The 19,564-nt window shown below is 44.7% G+C and overlaps 1 protein-coding gene across 7 annotated transcripts in view; it reads left to right on the forward strand.

The window, feature by feature from the left end:
* eif4g3a (eukaryotic translation initiation factor 4 gamma, 3a) overlaps window positions 1–19,564 on the forward strand; it is a 79,462-nt gene that overhangs the window by 26,179 nt on the left and 33,719 nt on the right. For 3 of the 7 annotated variants that reach the window (XM_080846365.1, XM_080846366.1, XM_080846368.1), the window contains exons 3-8: window positions 5,912–6,085; window positions 9,144–9,236; window positions 11,096–11,131; window positions 11,411–11,458; window positions 15,791–15,811; window positions 19,532–19,564. The exon at window positions 19,532–19,564 is cut by the window's right edge and continues 150 nt beyond it. In XM_080846365.1, the coding sequence (XP_080702491.1) occupies window positions 5,912–6,085; window positions 9,144–9,236; window positions 11,096–11,131; window positions 11,411–11,458; window positions 15,791–15,811; window positions 19,532–19,564 (405 nt within the window). The remainder of the gene's footprint in view (window positions 1–5,911; window positions 6,086–9,143; window positions 9,237–11,095; window positions 11,132–11,410; window positions 11,459–15,790; window positions 15,812–19,531) is intronic. The other 4 variants (XM_080846369.1, XM_080846371.1, XM_080846367.1 and 1 more) reach the window with 3 other exon arrangements.

Raw genomic sequence — 19,564 nt, forward strand, 5'->3', positions numbered from 1 at the left:
ACACTCACACCCACGTCTGCTCCTGATTGCACAGTGGTGCTTGAATATCAGTTTGATGATGATGTTGATCAGGACCAAGCCGCCACCCTCAACTGCATCTGGAGTCATAAATAGTGTGAGTAGGGTGTGATAACACAATACTCCACATTATTAAGTGTGGATGAGACATCTGACACATTCAAGTCAGGTCAGTTATGTCAACTGTGCAAGCTGAGGTTTTGTAGGGGAATCAACAGTATCTGCAGGTTAGCCCCTTAAGTCCTGTTTGAATAGGTGCGGGAGGCTCAGGGCCTATAGTAGCCATCTTGGCTGACGGAAAGAGGGCACACCCACAGGCGACGTTCCTGTGATGGTATGCAATGAAAGAATTGTCTTTGGGACCCAAAGCTGAGTGGCAAATTATGTTTGTTACTGTCATCATCATCATCCATCATCATCATCATCACCTCTGTATTTTGTGTCTTCTCTGTTGCACTGTGTTTCCCCCCCCTGTGTCTGCCGTCAACCTCTCTCTTTCTCACACACATCCTTACTCAGTTTTACACACACTCCCACTATTTTTCCATACTTACACAGACGTACTGTTTTCACCCATTCACACACTCTCCCTCTCTCGCTCTTACACACACACACTGTATCCTGCAGGCACGCTCACCCTGTACAAGCAACAATGCACAGGCCTACACTAGCTGGCAACAATGGGCACATTTCTCTTTAGCACTTTTTACAAGTATATATTCCCTGGGATCCACCTTGCCACCCAATCTGGATTGAACTTGGTTTGCAGCTGTCAAAATGTTGCAAACAGATTTAAAAAAAAAAAAGGCCCATTTGGTTTCAGAGCCACTGTTCTCTCTCAGTCTGTAATGTCAGCACTTCAGATTTGTTTATCGGGGGACTGATAACTGCTGCTGACTTATTGCCACACACACTAAGGGCCTGATTTACTAACAGGATTGCGCCCATTTCAGGCGTAAAATAGCGGTCGTAAACATAAAACGGTATTTACTAAGGGGGCGCATTTGAGTAGAGGCGCATATTAACGCTTTGTGGGTGTGGACCGGGAGGGCACGGAAACGTGGGTGGAAACATGGGCGTCTAGCGCAAATATATGGGAGGAGAGAAGATAAGTGCGCCTAATGATGTATTGCGTGGTATTTACTAAAACTGCCTGACGAGCGCACGTCTCTAATTTGCGGGATAATTCTCCTGTCGCAAACTTTCCGAACGTAATTGGAACCATTGATTGCACCCACGTCCATATATATTGTAGTGAACCCATGTCCCTTGTAGAAATTATTAATCTTGCCATGTACACATCTATATTGTTATAATAGACAGTTTATGCATTAATGCCACCAATAGCATATTCTTTATAATCGTGTTCTTTTAAACATCTCGCTGTAGGTGATGGCGGGCAGAACAACAATATAGCAGCGCACACATTGAATCAGGTTCAGTGATTGAGCGAACGTGAACCAATATATCTATCTCCTCTTCGCTGAACCTTCATTTTCTCTTCCTAAATAAAAACCACGGAAAATGCGCAAAAACACTGTGCGTTAATGTGCGAGGTCCGCAGATTAAGCTGCGGTCGCAATCTTAGTAAATCAGGCCCTAAGAGTAGTGTGGACATTCGCATGAGGTTTCACAGCAATGGTTTTTCATATCGCTGTGGATTTTTCTGAGGTCAGCCTGTTTGACTGCTGCCACTGCTCCGCTGGTTTGGGTGTGTATAAGAGAGAGATAGATAGTCAGAGAGAGGTGAGAGAAATGAGAAAAAGATAGCGAGAATATGACTTTGGAAGAGGTAAAACAGAGGGAGAAAGAAAAATCAACCTCTGTGAACATTATTTGGAAGGGCAAGTGTGTGTGTGTGTGTGTTTGCGTTTGAAATCTGAAGATGGTGCAATGCATGATCTGCCATTAGCAATAGTCTGCGAGTGCTGGGGCTTCAGGCGAGTGATGCTGTGACTCACAGGAGGGTGACTCACACCTGCCCCCTAAAGTGGCAATAGAATGCTGAGGAGCTCAGCTAACACACTTGCAACCATACGCAGTTTCAAAGACCTCACCATCTTGATCCTCACCCCAACCACTCCGCATCTACGCACATGGACAGCTGAACCCTCGGCCAATCGCACCCACCGCCACTTCATTGCCGTACATCTACTCTACCCAATACCCTATGCCAGCATTTATATACAATATACATTATTGCCACCACAGAAATGTTTCTTCGTCCCTACATCCCCTATCCCTCTAACAGTAAGCCTATTGGCACAGTAATCTGGTCTTGCCTGTATCATGTATTTACCACCAGATGTCTGTATACTTATTATATCCAGTGACTAAATGCTGGCTGTGTATGGCCCCTGTTGCTTCCTTTCCCCTTCTGCCACACAACCCTTCCCCTTCCCCCTTTCCCCCCGTCCCACCTTCCTGTCTCCACCCGGCCGACCTCAAGCAGATGGGTCCCCCCTTATGTGCCGTGGTTCTGCTTAAGGTTTCTTCCTGCCTAACAGGGAGTTTTTCCTTGCCCCTGTTGCCGTTGTGCATGCACTAAGGGGGTTTAGGCTCTGGGCTCTGTTAAGCGCCTGGAGGCAATTGTATTGTTATGGCGCTATACAAATAAAATTGAATTGAATTGAAATTGAATCTTCCCAGTGCTCTACTGTAACTAAATGAGTACCTCCAGCTCTCTTCCACTCTACAATATGAACAACCCAGACACTAATGGAAATAAATTTGAAATGAGGCAGGCATAGCATGAAAGGCCACCAACAATGGGAGCGTGCCTGTAGGTCGATAAGACTTCCCAGTCTAGCATCAGAGGTGTTTTCCCTCTTTTTTTCTTACTCACAGTCTGTCGTGTTTTCCTGCTTCCTCTTGCTGCTAATTATTTCTTATATTATGCTCTCTCTCTCTCTCTCTCTCTCTCTCTCTCTCTCTCTCTCTCTCTCTCTCTCTCTCTCTCTCTCTCTCTCTCTCCCTCCCTATGATGGTTTTCCACTCCTGTCCATCGCTCCTTGGTTTTTGCGTGTCCTTCACACTTCCCCTTAGTCAGTCTCTCTCTCCCTCTCCCTCTCTCATTAACGCCATCTCCCTTCAGTAGTCTCTCTGTCTGTGGCTATTCCCGGCGGAGCGCCATCCAGTGTAAATCCCATGCATATTTCATCTGCCTCCTCCAGATATGCTTGCACCATATATTTGCCCGCTTTAGAGAAACATTTGCCTCGGGAGCGTCCCGTGTTGACACTCACTGCTGGCGTTGTGCGACCCCAGTCTCAATGAGCAGCCTGACACTGACTAGGAGGGCAATAGAGGAACTAATCAGGTGTGACACTGTATTACTGTCACATTATAGAGAAGGGTAGGGGAAAGTGTCTGTGTAGGTGGCAGTGGTTCAATTTAGTGTGTGTCTGCACGCAGCCACGTGGATTTATGTGGGTACAGGTGATTTAGTGCACTTTGTGGGTGTGTGTGTTTTTGTGTGTGTACGTGCGTGCTCTCCAGCAGGTAACTGTGTGTGTGTGTGTGTGTGTGTGTGGCAGGTAATAGACTGCTGTGTTTTGGGGCCTCAGGAGTAGTGGTGCAGAGCTGGCACTCAGCCCAGCACGCCACCAAAATACCTCTCCGTCTGTCTCCCTCGTTCCCACTTTTTTTCCTTTCTTATTTTCTCTCTGTCTCCCTCCACCCACTCTCTTCATACACTAGACACTCTTTTTCTCTTCTCTCCCTCTCCCTCTCTCCCACCCTATCTCTCTTTTATCTCTCTCCCCCCTTGCTCTTTTCTTTCTCTTTTTCTCTCTCGCTCTCTTTCTCTCTCTCCCCCCCCGTCTTATGTCCTAGCAGGTCACATCATCTGCTATCACAGCCTATCACTCTTAATAAGTACCCTGGCTCCTGTTGTAGCTACTGCCTACAAACTGCCATATGCACAATATCTCTCACAGTCACACTTTCCTTTGCTCTCCCTCTTCTCTCTAACATACAAGCAGACACGCGCACACACACACACACACACACACACACACACACACACACACACACACACACACACACACACACACACACACACACACACACACACACAATAACATACACACAAACCTCTTGTCTGCCACTTCATGCTGCTAGAATACAACCAGGCAGATATACAGCCGCGGAAAAAATTAAGAGACCACTTCAAAATTATCAGTTTCTCTGGTTTTACTATTTATTGGTATGTGTTAAAGTAAAATGTACATTTTAGTTTTATTCTATAACCTACTGGCAACATTCCTACCAAATTTCAAATAAAAATATTGTCATTTAGATCATTTATTTGCAGAAAAATGACAATTGGTCAAAATAGCAGAAAAGATGCAGTGTCTTCAGATCTCGAATAATGCAAAGAAAACAAGCTCATATTCATTTTTAAACTACACAATACTAATGCTTTAACTTAGGAAGAGTTCAGAAATCAATATTTGGTGGAATAACCTTGATTTAAAATCACAACTTTCATTTGTCTTGGCATGCTCTCCACCAGTCTTTCACATTGCCGTTGGGTGACTTTATGCTACTCCTGGCGCAAGAATTCAAGCAGCTCGGCTTCTTTTCATGGCTTGTGACCATCCATCTTCCTCTTGATCACATTTCAGAGTTTTTTTAATTGGATTCAGGTCTCGAAATTGGGCTGGCCATGACAGGGTCCTGATCTGGTGATACTCCATCCACACCTTTACTGGCCTGGCTGTGTGGCATGGAGCATTGCCCTGCTGGAAAAAAACACTTCTCAGAGTTGGGGAACATTGTCAGAGCAAAAGGAAGCAAGTTTTTCTTCCGGGACAACGTTGTACTTTGCCTGGCTGAGGTTTGTAAAAGACCATAAGGATTGAACCAAAGCCGACTGGAGGGTCTCCTAGTTCGTCTTCTCTGATGAGTCCAATTTCACAGTAGGTGCAAGACTCTGTGGCTTGTAGGCCTCTCCAGGTCTCCGTCTAACCATCAGACGACCATGTGTTGGGCAAAGCTGAAAATTGGACTCATCAGAGAAGACGAACTGACAATGTTCCCCAACTCTGAGAAGTGTTTTTTCCAGCAGGGCAATGCTCCATGCCACACAGCCAGGCCAGTAAAGGTGTGGATGGAGTATCACCAGATCAGGACCCTGTCATGGCCAGCCCAATTTCGAGACCTGAATCCCATAAAAAAAACTCTGAAATGTGATCAAGAGGAAGATGGATGGTCACAAGCCATGAAAAGAAGCCGAGCTGCTTGAATTCTTGCGCCAGGAGTAGCATAAAGTCACCCAACGGCAATGTGAAAGACTGGTGGAGAGCATGCCAAGACACATGAAAGTTGTGATTTCAAATCAAGGTTATTCCACCAAATATTGATTTCTGAACTCTTCCTAAGTTAAAGCATTAGTATTGTGTAGTTTAAAAATGAATATGAGCTTGTTTTCTTTGCATTATTCAAGGTCTGAAGACACTGCATCTTTTTTGCTATTTTGACCAATTGTCATTTTTCTGCAAATAAATTATCTAAATGACTATATTTTTATTTGAAATTTGGTAGGAATGTTGCCAGTAGGTTATAGAATAAAACTAAAATGTACATTTTACTTTAACACATACCAATAAATAGTAAAACCAGAGAAACTGATAATTTTGAAGTGGTCTCTTAATTTTTTCCGCGGCTGTATATGCCCAAAGTGATTTTGCACCCCGTCTTACTTTCAAAGCCAAACTTAAAGCACTTTAATTCACATAAGTTAACACATTTAATTCACACAAGTTAATACCTATGTATCGCTTTAAAAGAATATCCAGTCTCCTTCTATGTTAAATGTTCAGTCATTCTCTCTCTCCTTCTCTCCCTTTTCCTATCACCCCCCACCTGCTTTCCTCTTCCCCCTCTGCAGGTACCCAGGCACCCGGGTGCTCCGTACGCCCCTCACGACCTCTCTAAGGGCCACCCCCAGATGCAGGGCCCCCCCGGCCCTGGCGGCCCTGGCTCCACACCCACTCTCTCTCAGGTTTCAGTCCCCACAGCTCCCCCGTATCGCTACCTTAAGGGCTGGGAAACAGGCGGAGGGGTGAGTTTGTCCATTCGCCGCCACTATCCTATTCTGTGTGTGTGTGTGTGTGTGTGTGTGTGTGTGTGTGTGTGTGTGTGTGTGTGTGTGTGTGTGTGTTTGCAAACGTACATGGATGTGTGTGGGTCCTGTTGGTGGGCTGGGGTCACCTGTTTTTGTGTTCAACTGGTGTCTGTCTGTCTGTCTGTCTGTCTGTCTGTCTGTGTGTTGGCCTGTTGTGAGACTGTCCCCTCTCGTTCCATCTGTATTTCTGTTTTCATCTCATCGCCCATCTGCTCCACTCTCCCCCTCATCCCCCTCTTCTAAACGAGCTATCCAGCTATGTCTCTGTCTTTCTTCTTCTCTTTCCCTCTCATTCTCTCTCTCTGTCTCCCTCTGTAATGCTCTCTCTTGCCCTCCCTCTTGTTCTTCTCTCTCTCTCTCTCTCTCCCTCCCTCTCTCCCCCTCATTCTCTCTATTTCGCCCTCCCTCTCTTTCCTCTCCCTCTCTCTCTCCCCCCTTTTATTCTCTCTCCGTCCTCCCTCTCGTTCCTATCTATCCCTCTCTACCCCTCTCATTCACTCTCTCCTTTTTCTCTCTGTCTTTCACTCCTGCCCCTGACTTTCCTATAGGGAGGATCACGCTGGATGACTGCATTTTAATGGATCTGTGCAGTAGAGTGTGTCCGAGAAATGCATGGCTTTGCATTTATACACATCCAAGTGTGCTTTTACTCTCTCTCTCTCCCTCTCTCTCTCTCTCTCTCTCCCTCCCTCTCTCTCTGTCTCTCGTGTGTCTACGTGTGTGTACGTGTGTGTGTACGTGTACGTCCATACGCGATGTAGTGAGAGTGAGTATAAAGCTAAACGCGTGAGAGCGCGGCAGGCTGTGTGTCTGTCAGTGAGGTGGATTGATTAACCCTTCTGTGGTGTCCCTCAGAGGGCTCTGGAGCTTCTAGAGGCAGCAGTGTTTGACTAGCTGAGCTCAGAAAACACATACACACACACACACGTACACTCACACACACACACAGTAAAAACCATGTTTGTCACACATGCTTGGCTATTTTGTCAACACAAAAGTTCGTCCTAAAACAGTTTGATTCGCACTGCAGGGAAGAAGTAGCTAATGACATTATGTGTGTATGTGTCGGTGTCTGTCTCTGTGTTTGTCTCCGTGTTTGTCCCACTCTCCTGTGCGTGTTCAAAGTGGTTATTCTATCCTATTAGTGTTCATGTTTGTAAGCTTCAGAGGAACCTCCTTCACGTCTCACTTCTACTACTCTGCTGTGTAGCCCTGTAGTGTAGTCCATCTGATGCGCTGGTAGTTGTTCAGAAACGGAGAGACAGAAGATGAGCATCATCCCCAGCATTCTGTAACTCTCTGACCCATGACAAAGATTGCGACAAGAAATCTAAAACATTTCAAAATAGAAGCAAGAATTCATCACAAGTCATTTCAAAATCATTTATAATTTCCCCATGTGGAATATGTCCATCTCTGAACCATAGAAGTGCTACAGTGATGGCTCTGTGTATTAATACCTGCTACTTCTTGACAGCCAAGCTACACTTTCCTGCATTATTCAGGCCTAGAGTGAATACACACACACATATACACACACACACACACACACACACATAGGGATGGGGGGCTTCTGGGTATCAGGACGACTCAGAGATCGGAGCATAATTGTGTGTGAGTGAGCATAGGCTGCCTCTGTAGTTGTGTGTAGCTGCAGACCCCGCAAGCACTGTGGCGCTCTATTAATAAGCTCTCCAGCCGTCACCAGCTTTAATTAGCTCCTCTCCCAGCCTCCACTCTCCATCTCCCTGTCTGTCTCTCTCTCTCTCTCTCTGTATCTCCATCTCTGTCTTTCTTCCTCTCTCTCTGTCTTTCTCTCTCTCTCTGTCTCTCCATCTCCCTGTGTGTCTCTCTCTCTCTCTCTCTGTCTCCATCTCTGTCTTTCTCTCTGTCTCTCCATCTCCCTGTCTGTCTCTCTCTCTCTCTCCATCTTTGTCTGTCTTTCCCTCTCTCTCTCTCTCTCTCTTTCTCTCTCTATCTCTACCTCATCTCCTTCTTTTTCCTCTCTCTTCCTCTTTGTTTCTGTACATCTTCATGTGTCTCTCCTCTTTCTCTGTCTTCTCTTTCCATCTCTCTGTCCTCTGCCCCACTCAACCTTTCTGTTTACCTCTGCTTATGTCTGTATAGTTGTTTTTTGTAGACTGGTCTTATAGTGTAGAAACTTTTTCAGTTTGAATACTATTTAGTTATTCAATTTAAATAAATAAGGAAGTATAACTCTAGATTTCAGTGAATGAACAAAATGTATTAGGATCTTTAAAACACACACAAACACACACACACACACACACACACACACACACACACACACACACACACAGAGAGCCTCATGGGGAGATTCGTTCCCAAAGCAGATGTTCTCTCGGGGGACGACAGTAATCACCTCCTCAATTAAAAGCCTTTTTATAGCCGCGGAAGCACACTGCACTTAGCGTGGCTCGACATGGAAAACACCACGACTTAGGACTGAGAGGTGCGTCTGAGAGACTGGAGCATCTCATTGTTGAGCCCATTTATTGTCCAATGAAAGATTATTAACGATTGCTGCATCTGGCCGTGGAGAACAAACTCACACCAACACGCTCACTCCTGCCCTGTACTGCTGATTTGTGTGTGTGTGTGTGTGTGTGTGTGTGTGTGTGTGTGTGTGTGTGTGTGTGTGTGTGTGTGTGTGTGTGTGTGTGTGTGTGTGTGTGTGTGTGTGTGTGTGTGTGTGTGTGTGTGTGTGTGTGTGTGTGTGTGTGTGTGTGTGTGTGTGTGTGTGTCCTGAGACAGATGCCCCTAAAAGTGTTCGTGCCAGGTTGCCTGTGTCATAATCCATGTGCACTTTGATCATGGCAACAGCAGACAGACAGGCAGTATTTAGAGTTGTCCACCCTGTCTGACTGTTTATTTATCTCTCTCAATAACCTGCTCTTTATACCCTTCCATCTCTCTCTCTCTCTCTTTTATTTCTAACCCTCTCACTCTCTTTTTTCTTTCTCTCTTTCATTAGTCTCCGTACACATCTGGGCAGAATGCTGGTTCCGGCCCACTGGTGTACTCTCCGCAGACACAGCAGATGAACGTCCAGCCTCAGAGTCGCCCGGTGAGTACAGTACGCTATGCACAGATGCATGATGGGATTGGAGGGTCTAAAGGTGGGGTACCCCTTACATGTGGGACATGAACAAAAAGCCAGAGACCTCAGCAGTACTACACAGGAGAAAGCTGACCTCATACATAACATTAAATTACACTCTCCAGCTGGTGGGAGCTGTGGCTCAAGCGGTAGCATCCTGATCCCACTCCCAGTCTCTCCCACTCACGTCCTGAGCACTCTGCCATCTACCCCTGGAACGATCAGTTGGAAAGACATTTGTCCGTGTTCGTTTAGGTGTACCTTTTAACACTCTCTAATTCTTTGGATCTGTCTGCTAGCCAGAAACAACAAACCAAGCCATAATGGCTTCTTAACAACAGCATTCAGGACAGGGTAGCCAGAGCCGTAATGACTTTCTGCAGCAGTGGCCTGGTTTATATGGCAGAGTTATAACAAGCCTCTGTAGCAGTGGTTGGGCTTAAGTCGGTCTTGTCGTGTTGGCTCTCTGAAACATAGATGAATACATAACTAATAATGCACACAGACCTCCCTCAGGAAACCCTGCCAGCACTTCAGATGTGTGTGTGTGTGTGTCTGCAAGATTTATTTAGAGGTGTGTGTGTGTGTGTGTGAGACAGGGAGAGAGAGAAATTCTCAAGGATCTATATATATTTTGGAGGCTGCAGTATTTATATATTTAACTAGAACCGCCATCACTACAGCATTCAGCAGTATTTATATCTTTAACTAGTACCACCATCAGCATTCAGCAGTATTTATATCTTTAACTAGAACCACCATCAGCATTCAGCAGTATTTATATCTTTAACTAGTACCACCATCAGCATTCAGCAGTATTTATATATTTTACTAGAACCGCCATCAGCATTCAGCAGTATTTATATCTTTAACTAGTACCACCATCAGCATTCAGCAGTATTTATATTTTTAACTAGTACCACCATCACTACAGCTGCATTCAGCAGTATTTATATCTTTAAGTAGTACCACCATCAGCATTCAGCAGTATTTATATCTTTAACTAGAACCACCATCAGCATTCAGCAGTATTTATATCTTTAACTAGTACCGCCATCATTCAGCAGTATTTATATCTTTAACTAGTACCGCCATCACCACAGTAGTATTTATATCTTTAACTAGTAACACCATCACTACAGCCTTCAGCAGTATTTATATCTTTAACTAGTACCACAATCAGAATTCAGCAGTGTTTATATCTTTAACTAGTACCGCCATCATTCAGCAGTATTTATATCTTTAACTAGAACCACCATCAGCATTCAGCAGTATGTATATCTTTAACTAGAACCACCATCACTGATTCAGAAGTATTTATATCTTTAACCAGTACCACCATCACCACAGCGCATTCAGCAGTATTTATATCTTCTTGTTAATCCATGATGGGTAACTATCAATTCAGATGTAAAGTGTGCGTGTGAGATGAAGTGGATGTCTGTCTTTTGTGTGTTTGAAGTGCAGCTGCTGCTGTGTGTGTGTGATTATAAGGCTGTGTGTATGTGTGTGTGTGGGAGAGAGACAGACGAGCTGCTCTGACCTTCTGTAGCAGGTGGCTCTCTGCACCTGCTCCACCGATACTGAGCTGCATCCTCATCACTGCACTTCTGCACTGGGCCTCTCAGCCTCTCATTGTTATTCTCTCGCTCTCTTTCTTTCTTTCTTTCTTTCTTTCTTTCTTTCTTTCTTTCTCTCTCACCCTATCTCCCCCTCTCTCTCTCTCTCTCTCTCTCTCTCTCTCTCTGTGTGTGCTGTGTGCCGGTGCATCCTGCTCTCCTCCTCCTCCTGCTGCTGCTGCTGCTGTCCACCTTCCCTGCCTGCAGTTTGTGACGGGACCAAGGCCACCACCACCCCACCAGGTAACCCAGCCTCCACGTCACGTCACGTTTGCACCACCCAACTACACCTTCCTTTACAACACCCTACCTGCTCTTTCCAACTCTTCTTTCCTCATCTTACATCCCTCTCTCCTTTGGTGATGCCTTCTTATTCACTACCTTCTCCCCTCCGCCCTTTTTTGTCTCCTCTTTTCTTTTCATCTCTTTCATCTTTCTCTTCCCTTCTGCTTGGGCATCTTTTGACACACCCGCTCTGGTGAAAACTCAATTCTGATTGGCCACATCACGTGACTCAACCAGGATCAGTTTCAGTCTTGGTCCTCCTCCTTCATAGACATTGGTTTACAGGTAGTGAAAAGTACCTGATCATTTTTCTGTTTTAATGTCTTTTTTTTTTTTTTTACTGCAAACAGCTAGCTGTCAGCAGGGTGTATGTGTGTAGTAAACTACCAACATACATAGTTGTAGGTATATTCTGTAATTATCAGTAAGGTATAATATGAATATACAATAACAAGAAAATAACCATGTAAAGGCATCTGTTATTGCAATCACCAAAACCGACCAAGAGCCAAGTTGCCACGGTTCCTAGTCTGGAAATGATATTGATGTGTTGTGAACTACCATAGTCCATAGTGATAAACCAGGGCAGTGTGTGTGAGTGTGTGCTGACTCTGACCTATGTGTGTTTATATCCCCTGTGTGAGGATAGGGCTTGACAGACAAGGCTTAGGACTGTGTGTGTGTGTGTGAGGTGCATATGGGTGTGTTTGCATGTCAGCCAAAGATTGTACTTCACCACAAGCTGTGAGCCTCCAAAACATCTTTGGCTTTGGCAATGGCACCCCATTTGTGTGTGTGTGTGTGTGTGTGTGTGTGTGTGTGTGTGTGTGTGTGTGTGTGTGTGTGTGTGTGTGTGTGTGTGTGTGTGTGTGTGTGTGTGTGTGTGTGTGTGTGTGTGTGTGTGTGTGTGTGTGTGTGTGTGTGTGTGTGTGTGTGTGTGTGTGTGTGTGTGTGTGTGTGTGTGTGTGTGTGTGTGTGTGTGTGTGTGTGTGTGTGCGTGAGAGCGTGCGTGCGTGCATGTATGCGACCGTCTGTCTTTGCGTGAGAGAAAACGTACTCTTGATATTATATCTCTTCCTATACAACCGTGTGATGAATGAAGTCAAAAGTTGGCATTAGTTCTGGTGCCAATTACCTCTCCAGTCTATAAGAGATAGAGACTACACATATCAGCCTACACATAAGCCTGCTGCTTTGATGAGCGCTGCCATTCAGCAACTAGCTACACTATTCTCCTTCACTAATACACACACACACACACACATTTTGTAATTGTGTTGGGAGACTGGTAAATGTGCAGACATCGAGTGTGGAACAGATACAGTCTCTTTGGCAGGCTCTGGTCTGATGCAAAAGCTCTTAGACTCTGATTCCTTTAGCAGACCTTGGCTTAGTCAACAGTCACATCAGGCTGCTGACGTCTGTACTGTGTGTCTATGCACCGGTGTGTGTGTGTGTAATGGGCAATGTTTTTTAATGTGTGTGTGTGTTTGAGAGAGAGAGCACCCATCATGCCTTCGTCTGCTGGGAAATGTTTTGGCACGTGTGTGTGTGTGTGTTGCGTGTGAGCGAGCCTGGCGCACCATTGGCGCCAAGATTGTTGAGACATTCAGGGACACCCTGTTTGTGTTTGTTTATTTTCGCTGTAGCTCGGAACAGCTGTCCTTCAAAATCAAAGCCAAGTAGCATTCCTGTTTTTGTCCCGCGCACACACACACACATACACACACACACACACGCACGCACACACTCCTTCACTGCCACAGCTTGCCCGACTCTCACCTAGAAGACTCCTGTGTTTACGTTGTAGACGGCCTATAAATTGCCACCACCCAAGCTAAGTGGGTGGCATTAGGCACACACCAATCCTCTCCTGGCATACACCACGGCACTGCCAGAGAGGAAGCCATGGCACACGGTGACCCTCTGTAGCGCCAGGCCAGGGAAATAACCCTGGCCTCACAGCAGCGGCACACATGTTCTCCCGAGGTGGAGTTTGAGACGCTGATCAGATCTGCCTCAGGGTTTCAGGCTTTGTTTGTTTGTTGTAACAAGTGGCCTTTCTGTCGGCAACTCCATTTCTTACAGTCTCCTGTCTTTCTAACTCAATTTATTTCTGGCTCTTTCTCTCCCTGTATCTTTCGTTCTTTTTCTTTCTTTCTCTCTCTCTCTCTCTTTCTGACACACACACACACACACGCACACTCTCTCACACACACATCCTCCCTCTCCGTCACTCAGCCCTGTTTATGCAACAGAGTTGGGGTAAAGTGAAACCATTTTTCACTGGAGTGCAAAAGCACTGTCTGTGCCGCCTCCATGAACAACACCAGTCTGCACGGCAAAGGGAAAAGACCTCTGTGGAATTGCTCTCTCTGTTCTGGGTTTTATTGCCCTACTCCTTTGATTCCACCTGATTAATGAGATGATCTGTCTTGTGTGTGTGTGTGTGTGTGTGTGTGTGTGTGTGTTTGGAAGGTTTAGTTGTGGGGGTGCGGCTGGAGTTGAACTCCTTCACACTTCCCTTCCTTGACTCTGTGGTCCTGTGCATTTGCACCATTTATCAATCCGTCTCCGAACAATAAAACGTAAAAAAAAGAGGCTGAATATGGAAACGCTTAGCCAAAGCTGGGGTCCCTCGTGCCAGCCTGGGCCCCTCCGCAGAGCAGTAAGTCTAGCGCTAATTTAGACCGCCAACTGACTGCGGTTCAAAGCACATGGTTATTTATGTGGGATGAGGGAAAGCTATGCAGTAGAGCTGTCCACTTCACTAACACTACAGTGTTTATGGGCTCTGCCCTGAGCTGGCTAGTGTCAGAGCTGTTGTCAACAGAGCCAAATGATCCCTGTTTGCTTTCCCCTCTGCCGCCCTCGTTGACCCCACCCGCTGCTCGTAAAGTCAGGTGTGACTCGTCTCCGGTAGTGTCAGCGCAGAGGCAGCCGAGGCATGCGCTGCCTGAGCTCTGAGTCTGTCTGCGTGGAGCTGAGCCCTGGGCGAGAGAGAGAGAGAGAGAGAGAGAGAGGTTAGCGGAAAGGGCTGAAACACACACACACACACAGGCTGCTGGGGAATGTAGGTCAGGGTGCTGAGGAGAGCGGTGAGGTCACAGCCTACTCTCTCTCTTTCTCTCTCTCAAACAAATCTTTCTCAGTCTCTATTGTGCTCTCTGCCTTATTCTCTCACGGTTCATCTTTCGTCCTTTTTTCCCCTCTGATGATGGCCCCCCTCTCTTTACCACTCCTCTCTTTCTCTCTCTCACACTCTACAGCCATGCTCTCTCCATCTGCACTGGTTTCCACTCTCTCTCTCTCTCCCACTGTGTACCCTCTATCTCTCTTGCTCTCCGTACACTCTCTCTTTCTTTCCCTCTATCCCCTTCCTGATACACATTCTCTCTGTATATCTATCCCTCCCTCCCTCCATCCTCTTTCTTTCTTTTCTCTCTCTCCATCCGTTCTCTTCATAATTTGCTGTGCTGAATCATGGCCAGGGGAGTGCCAGAGGAGAAGGGCTGGAAACCCCCAGAGCTGCTCATGTTGTGTGTGTGTGTGTTTACACAAGTGAGTGCGTTTATGTATGTGTGTGTGTGCAAGTGTTTCTGTATGTATGTGTGTGTGTTTGTGTGATCCTCTGGCTTTCCATGGGCGTTTTCTGTAAACAGGCTGCCAGTTTGTTTCACAGTGGATTCCTATTGCACAGTGGTTCCCAAAGGCATGCACCTTACATGCTCAGATTCAAGATGCATTTTTTCCGACCAGATTTGATCTGTGAGCTCTGATCAAATAAAAAGGATAATACATTTTATAAGCACACTATTATTTACTACTATTTAATACAATGAATGGTTGATAAAATGAATTAAAAAATAACTGCTCAAATGTTGAAACAGTGTTGCAGAAAAGCTAAGCAACAGCTAAAAAGCATGTTTCTTTTTCAATTTTTTTTATTAAACATGTAACGGAATGATGATATGAAATAGAAAATGTTAGCAGTAGAAATAATGTTTAAGAAAAGTATGCAACAGCTGATGGGTGTCCGCTTTTGTTTTTTTTGTCAGTCAGATTGGGGCCTGGCATGAAAACTTTGGGAACCATTGCTGAGTGAGACAGTGGATTGAATGGTTGGGGATGGTTGGGTGCCTGTGCTGTGCGGTGCGGTGCTGTGCTGTGCTGTGCTGTGCTGTTATGCAGTAGATGATTCTTGTGCTGACTTTGTGCTATCTCAGTTCAAGTATTTAAAGTACACCGGGAGACGGTTCACACAAGACACTCTAGTGCTGGCATGTCGGATGTGTGGTCTTATGAATGAGAAAGAGTTTGCTACTTTTACCATAGATGCTTTCAGTTGGGTGTGTGTGTGTGTGTGTGTGTGTGTGTGCCTGTTTATGATGTGTTTCAGTTTTGTGTGATGTGTGTCTGCCCATATTGCTTTTGAGTGTAGGGGGGCTTTTGTAATGTTAATGTACATGTGGGTAGACGTACAAGTGTTTATATGCCTGTCTGTATGTATATGTGTGTGTGTGTGTGTGTGTGTGCGCGAGACAGCGCTTATGTATGTCCACACGCACTGCAAGTTTCCCATCAGCCTCTCTGTTTTTTTCTGCTTCACCACTCAAGGGAGGATTCAGGCCCATCCAGGTAACCACACATCTCTAAGAAGTTTCTAGCTGCATGGCATGAGGAAGAGCCCCCGACCCTTAACCTCAGAATGACCCTTGACCCTTATGATGACCTAACCTCAGGCCCCTCCACCAACCTGTCTGCCATATTTCACCTCCTCCCCAGAACTAACCAGCCATCTAACAGTTAGCCTTCATTGCAGTCATTTTCATTCTCATTTTACCAAACCACACGTTTCTTCATTAGCTGATTTTCGGTGACCGTTCTGTTGTTATTCCGGTGATCTTTTCACACGCATTTCATCTCCCCTCCTCTTCTTTCCTCCCATTGAATGCATCCCCTTCCATCATTGATTGGTTTGATAGAGAGCATGTTGTCTTGATCCAAAAATGAAAGTTGCGTGTCTGATATGAGAACTGCATGTTAATGCTGTTAGCGTTAATGTGTGAGCGTAATGTAATGTGTATCTGTTTCTGTCATATTATGCCATGCACATGAATCCTGTTCTGGTCCCCGTGCCACATGGATTTTTTGGAAACGTATGCTCCTTCGTGTGTGTGTGTGTGTGTGTGTGTGTGTGTGTGGACTAATGGCACCTATTTTTGGTCTGTGTGCATCTTAAGTGATGACCCCAAGAAACCCATGGCGCTGCAAACAGCTTGACCTCACTAGACACATCAGACACCCCGCCCCTTTCATCCATCAGAGCTCTGATGTTAAACACATACACACTACACATACAATGCACACCCCGCATGTAAAACACACACATCACACGGAAGATTTACATGCACACACACACACACACACTACATTCAGCACGCATGCATGCATATGTTAGGTTTGGTGCGTGGGGTGAACTTTAGTGTAAGGCTCTATGTTAAACCCTTAGTGTTCTGTGTATTTGAGGTATGTGTTTGTTATCGACTGGAGGCATATGAATGACTGACTGATTGGTGTGTAGGAGACTGCAGGCGGTTTTGCACAGAACACATCAGCTGTTTTGCCTAAAAACTATCTGTCAAAATACTTCAATCAAGTGTATTCAATAGCCCTGCTTAAATTCATCAGTCAAACAGTATTTGTTAACATAATTTAGACTACTGCTGAGCTATTTTTAGCACGCTTCACGCTACACAGGCTTGAATATACACATGCATGCACAAAGGCCTGCACGCATACACACACACACACACACGCACACACACGCACATGCTGCCAGCACCACAGGCATCGACATGAAGCCTAAGTGCTAGGCTGTGTAATCAGGACAGGGGGAAATGATCGATGCATCACGATGCTTGCATGAACGATTCTGCATCTATGCCAGGGAATTAAATAATCAATTCTCTTCAATGAATGCACACATAGCTTTGACATCTGCTACTTTGCTTACAGTTTTTCACTATTGCTAAAACCCGTTTTTCAAAACAATAACGGCTTTCTAAAAAACTGCACACAGACAACTGAAAACCTCACACACAAAATGCTAAACCTGACACTCCCTTTGCAAGATGACTCTTTGCTATCAAATCTCTTAACTGTTCACAACATGGAACTCGTGTTTTCATTTGGTACACACAGCCATATTTTCAAAATACACACACATACATTCATTTATTACACACAACTAAGCATTTGCTGCACACTACCAAGCATTTACAGCACACAGAAGTGCAAAATTGAAAACACAATCATCGAATCACACCATATGAATGACAATGACTCATTGAGCCATTTCTCCTTTTGTAAAATGTATCAGTGTAGGCCTACATTTTTCATAGTCAAACATAAAACAGTAATACCGTTGTTCTCACAAACCATATTTACAATTTCAGTCTCCTGTTCCACCAAACACTAGATTATATTGACATAATATTGTATACAAAATGCTTACAGTTTTTCTCAATTGCTTACACACATTTTTTGAAAGCATGCCTTATTTTCTCAAAACTCTAAACACAAAACCCAAAACAGGTAACAAAAAATGCAAATCTCCTGGAAAATGCTACTTTGCTTTCAAAAAATATTGAAAGAGTGTTTTCTTCCTCCACAGTGTGGTTCTCTTTTAGTCCTGCAAAATATAAATACTGTACACTATATTCTATTGATATGCAGTTTTACAGTACACAAGGCAAACAGATTTTGTACTTGTTCTCCATCCTGAAGGTTCTAATGAAAAACCATGAAAAACTCATTAGAGATGACCATTCTCCTTCTTCTTTCTCCTCCTCCTCCTCCTTCTTCACCTTGTCCTCATTCTCTTCCTCCTCCTTGTCCTCCTCTTCCTTCTCTCTGTCCTCCTACTCCTCAACCTCCTACTCCTCCTCCTTCTTGTCCTCCTCTCACTCTTACCCCTCTCCTTCTCTGGTTGTCGATCTTTTCAAAGTTTTCAATAGTTTACCAAACAAAACAGAGGCTCAAGACACTTTTATGGTGCAGTCCTCACTGCAAGACCTGAAAGTTTAGAGATTTGACTATTTGTGTCTTGCAGGTTGATGCTTTGAGATTTTACTTGAGAACTTTGTGTACAGTGTTTTGACAACAACGTGATGTGTAATTGACATCAGTGTGTTCACAAGGAAAATCAGAGTCTAATGCAGATAAGGGAGTCTTAAGTATTTCCCACTTGGGGCGAGCGATTGATACCTGACGTGTATTTTTTACTTTTTAACAAAAGTGAAAAACTGTAATACTAGTAGCCTACTTGCTACTGCTTCCTGCTGTGTCATTGGCCTAATACAATCCACAGTTCTTTCAATAGATTTCATGTATTTACCACAGATAGGTCTACATATGAACTATACTGTAAGAGCTAGCTGTTTTTATGTTATTTTTTTTATATAGGACCGTTACTGAATTATCCTGTAGGCCTAATAGAAGCAGAATTTGAATGGGAAATATTTTTTTTATAGAAGTGTAATAACGATGCAGTAGGCTACAAAATATTTAATATTTAGACATAGGCTTACTGCTGGGTAATCTTTGAAAACAAAGATCGCTTTCCATGTAATGGGAGTCTTTCATTTTGTGAATTTGTTTTCAAACAGCTGTTTAAAGGGAAAAAAAGAGTTCAAATCTTATATTTATGTTGTATACGAAAGTTTAGATGTGTCATGTGTCATGTTTGTTTATGTATAATGGCAGCAGCGTCTGGATAAGTGACTGGCTGGAATAAGGCCTTTTGCCAGTGGCCTCTGAGTGTGGCCTCAGGTACATCAGTGATGTGGATGTGCTGTTCACCTCTCCAGAGGTCCAGCCCCACCATTCCCCATGGAAAGCATAGCAGAAGAAATCTGCTCCATCTTTCTTAGTCTCACACTATTAATCTCTCTCTCTCTCTCTATCTTTTGTCGTCTCTCTCTCTATCTCACCTGTCTCCTTGTGGCTCTATCTTGTCTTCTCTCTCTCTCTCTCTCCCTCCCTTTGGCACTACTCTTCTGTCGTTTGCTCCCCCTCCCTCCGCCGTGCGTGCATGGGAGATGTCAAACCCCAGCGGCCGTAGTGGTGTTAGATAGAATGATGAAGGGATTGGCTCAGAGTGTTTTGTGTGTCACTTCAGTGCTCAGTTGGCATTACACCTGTATAATCTTCTCTTTTTCCATCTGCATCTCTCTCTTTTTTCTGTTTTCTTTTATCATTCGCTGTATGTTTTCCATTTCTTTCTATCTATCTATCTCACCTACCTTGCTTTCCCATCTTCTTTCTTTGTTTCTCTCTCTCTCTGTCTGTCTGTAGTTCTTGCACAGGGCTCAGATGCAGACGACGAGG

The sequence above is a fragment of the Sprattus sprattus genome (assembly GCF_963457725.1).
Source record: "Sprattus sprattus genome assembly, chromosome: 10".
In the NCBI taxonomy this organism is placed as follows: Eukaryota; Metazoa; Chordata; class Actinopteri; order Clupeiformes; family Clupeidae; genus Sprattus; species Sprattus sprattus.